The sequence below is a fragment of the Halyomorpha halys genome, unplaced genomic scaffold (genome assembly GCF_000696795.3).
Source record: "Halyomorpha halys isolate HHAL.00 unplaced genomic scaffold, Hhal_1.1 Scaffold13.1, whole genome shotgun sequence".
NCBI lineage: Eukaryota > Metazoa > Arthropoda > Insecta > Hemiptera > Pentatomidae > Halyomorpha > Halyomorpha halys.
The window spans coordinates 1,571,085-1,575,399 of NW_027104938.1; the positions used below are offsets into that span (position 1 = coordinate 1,571,085).

The following is a 4,315-nucleotide window of genomic DNA, read 5'->3' on the forward strand; positions in this document are numbered from 1 at the left end:
TAATGGATTCTGATAGCAGATCAAATTTTTAGATAAATTAATATGCAACTCTTTTTTGATCCTGAAAGGGTAAATCACAAAAACATGCAAATTTTTTTTTTTTATAATTTTGACAATTCATGTGCAAAAAGTGTGCACAATAAAAACAAATCTTTGAAATTGATGATACTCTTGATGATAGATTCTTATATGTGTAATTATATAATAGGGGTATTGAAGATGTGGAAGATGTGTTGAATGTAAAATGTTTTACCATGTTAAATGTTGTAAGTATAGGATTGTGAGTAGCTCTATTTAAAGTTATGTTAAATGGTAAATGTATAAGAGCTCTCCGTGGATTTTCTGAGTAGCTTGTTTTATAACCTTTTCTTCCAAAACTTCATGTTATCATTTATTATAAGTTTTGATTAAAGTAATTTATTACAACATGCATAAATTAAGTGAAAATTGGAAGTTGTGTGAAAATTTGGCTACTGAGTGTCTTGTTCATCTTCTAACTTATGAGAAACAGAATCAAAATGAGCTAATTGACAACTGTCATTACATTATTATTATTGTCATCCATTGCTTTATTAGTTATATAAACATTCAATAAAATACTAATATACGAAAAAACAAAACAAAAAAAAATACAAACTATGAGTATGTAACCTAACATAACAAGCGAAACAATGACGAGCTGAGCTGGTCTGTTGCGTAACGTCATTCTCCATTTAACGCACTCTCAACCCTGTCAAATATTATATCATTTTAACATGGTAAAAGATGGAAATATTTCTCTATTTAACATGAGTTTTTCCGTTAAAGACGTATTAATATGTTTACATCATGAATACCCCTAATAGGTTATGTTAAATGTTTTAGGAAGTTAAAAAGATGACGTCATTTACCAATAGAATTGCTCACTGCATGACTGAAGCTGGAAGAGCTGAGGAATTTTTGGCCAATATGGAGTCAAAAATAAGAGCTGCCAGCTCTCCAGAGGAAATAAAAACATTGCAAGAAGAGTTTCCTAGGGGAGGTATATTCTCCATTTTGGACTCTCCTGACCTCCTCTCTAAATGTAAGCCTTTGTTTTCTTCCATTATTATATTTAAAATTTAGTTAAATATTTTATTCAATAAGGATTTGTAGGAATTGTCTTTTGATAAAAATATTATATCTCTTTTTTTCATTATTAAACATTTTTGTAAACCTAATAGTTACAGGTTTGTAAATATAAAATCAAAATTTTTGTAGAGACAATAAGTGAAGAAGATAGTAGAGGGGAGGAGGGGGGGGGATTCCAGTCAGCGAAAAAACAAAAAATTATTTACGACGTTTTGACCTGATTTTCAGCTCTTCATCAGGGTTATAAAACAAAAAGAGATAACGAAAAAACGTAAAAAAAAAAGAAATAATAGACTAACAAATTTAGAAATATACATATCAATGAATTGAAAATATAAAATAGTTGATTAATAACCATGGAATTAGATAGTAGTAGATTGATAACAGTATAAGATGAAATATAATATAAGTTTCTTAATTATAAATATTATATAAGTTAAACTATAAATTTAATTTAAGTTTTTTTGCCTATGTAATATTATATTTCGTCTTACATTGTTATGAATCTACTTCTGTCTAATTCAATGGTTATGAATCAACTATTTTATATTTTCAATTCATTGTTATTTATTTTCCAAATTTGTTTGTCAATTATTTAATTTTATTTTTGTGTTTCTCTGAATGATGGTTGTTATCTCTTCTTTATATGTATGTATAGTTGACCGTAAAATCCAGTAATAAGATGATCCGGGTTGCGGTCCAAAAAGAACAAATAGTTTATAACTATTTAATGTCCGATGTTTCGGCCCACTTTGCAGGGATTCATCATGGCTGTTCAAAGTGATACATTAAACATACTTGTTATTATTATCTCTTTTTGTTTTATAGCCCTTCATTAGGCCTGAAAATCAGGTCAAAACGTCGGCACGAATAAATAATTTTTTGTTAATTTGTATTGTTTTGCTAACCGCACCTCCCCGACCATCTTCTCCACTTATTTATCTGCGGTCAACTGTCTGCACCTCATTATAGACAATATATATCTATTGTATGAAAATGAAATAAAATATTTTAAATATTGCCCTAGCTATTTCGCCAATCTCTCTGACAAGTTGTCGGTGCTATGCCTTAAAACTGTTCCTTTTTTGAGACGAACTAATCATCAAAGCATTTTCGTAACATGTGAGGCACTGCCCTGCAAGTTTATCTCTCATGAATACAAATAAGAATTAAGTGTCAAGTCTGATGATTAAGCCGTATGCAAAAGTACTTTCTTATGAAACCCCTTAAGCATTCGTTGACTGGTTTTGCTGTATGTAATGGTGCATTATCAATTCCTTTTTTTTTTTTTTTTATATTATGGTAATTTTACATACACAGCTTAATTCAAATCTGTCATTTTATTTGTTAGCGTTCAGTATTAGGTTTCGCCAGGATTTTTTAAATCATAATAGTATAGATCGCACCATTCTCATTCCACTAAATACGAAGTACTGTCTTTCTTTTATGTAAATAGAAGGAAAGCACTACATTCCTATGAGGTCAGACATGCAAAAAAGGTTCTAAACATGTTAAAAATGGTTTGGACTACTATCTATAAGAGGAAATTAAAGGCTAAGTTCTTGAATAAAGAAGAAAAACAGGTGATGTTCACAACTCGATGAAAAACCGACAGTTAAGACTAAGAAATTAGTAATAATTATCTGATAACTCACTCATTTAAAAAAAAATCCTTGAAGGCCGTGGGTGTTGAGCCATAAGCTTCTCATATCAGAACCGGTGCAAATCTGGCATCAGCGAATCAACTTTTATTTCTAGGCGGACTCTCAGAATAAATCTTGAATTTTGTATTCTGGCTAGAATAGGTTAGTAATCCAATCCATCTTTCCTACCTTAAGTTGGAGAATATAAGGACATTATACCTCAATTAAAGAAAATAAAAAAAATAAAATTAATTTTTTAGAAGTTGTCAAAATTTTAATTTTGTTTTTCTAGAATTAAAGTTTTTTTGACACCTATTTTTCCCCCATGGTCTTCAAATACTGATTAAACAATATCAGATTAATTTATGTACAAGATATTGGGATCTATTACTATTACAATTATAGTTGCCATCTATTACTATTACAATTATAATTGCCATCTATTACATTTACTTGTTCATACTATTTACTTACAATTCAGCCAAAACACACATGATACACATTGTTACACTATTATCACAAAACCTACCTTCACCAGGTTAGGACTCTGTTATTAACAAATTACAGTGCTTTATATATTTTATCTTTCACTATTATAAATTTAATTAATTATTCTCTATTTTTATTTATAAAATAACCTAATTTAAAAATTCATTTTTATTTCTATTTACATTCGTATAAATAGAAATAGAACTAATTTTTAATAACTTGATGAATCAACAACTGCATAAATCAATTGTAAGGTATGATAGTTGAAATATAGTGTTTTGTGAAATGTATTTAAATAAATTATGAGAGATAGTTGACTGTGGATGACGTACAAGGAGAACTGCGAGGAGAGCAAGATGGTTGGGGGTGCGGTCAAAGCGAAACACAAATAAGTTGGTGTAACCTATTTAATTGTGCCAACATTTCGGCTAGAGTTTCTAGCCTAAACGTTGGCACAATTAAATAGGTTGCATCAACTTATTTGTGTTTCACTTTGACCACATCCCCAACCATCTTCTCCTCGTAATTAAATAAAGTGTTCTGTGAAATGTAATTAAATAATGTGGATGTTTTATAACAGCCTGTGGACCAAAATATCGGAGAAAAACAAACAAAGTTGAAGGATAAAGATCAGAAAATATTTCTGTTTTAATTTAAGTTACACACTCTCAAACAAAAATTAATATATAATATGTGAATCATATTTCTCTCCTGGAATGATCATATTTCCCAGATCACATGCAATCATCACACACCTATTCCTTCACTTAATACATAACCAAACAACCATATTTATGTGAACAATGTAAATATTGATTACCATTATAAATTTTAATTTAACCTAATGTTTTAATGTAATTTTAACCTGCATACCGAAACTTTCTAGATGTTAGCCAGACAATTAAACCAAATGTGTAACCATGTATTTATTGTTTGGAAACATTTGACCCAGAATAAAATTATTTTATCATTTTCATTTTATATTAATAAACTAATGTAATTTTTCTTTTAGCCAATTATTATTAATAATTATGAGAGATAGTTGACCGTGGATGATAAATGAGGAGAAGATG

The 4,315-nt window shown here is 29.1% G+C and overlaps 1 protein-coding gene across 1 annotated transcript in view; it reads left to right on the forward strand.

The window, feature by feature from the left end:
* bsf (bicoid stability factor) overlaps window positions 1-4,315 on the forward strand; it is a 69,171-nt gene that overhangs the window by 54,254 nt on the left and 10,602 nt on the right. Inside the window, exon 19 of the mRNA XM_014418822.3 lies at window positions 865-1,063. Coding sequence (XP_014274308.1) covers window positions 865-1,063 — 199 coding nt within the window. The remainder of the gene's footprint in view (window positions 1-864; window positions 1,064-4,315) is intronic.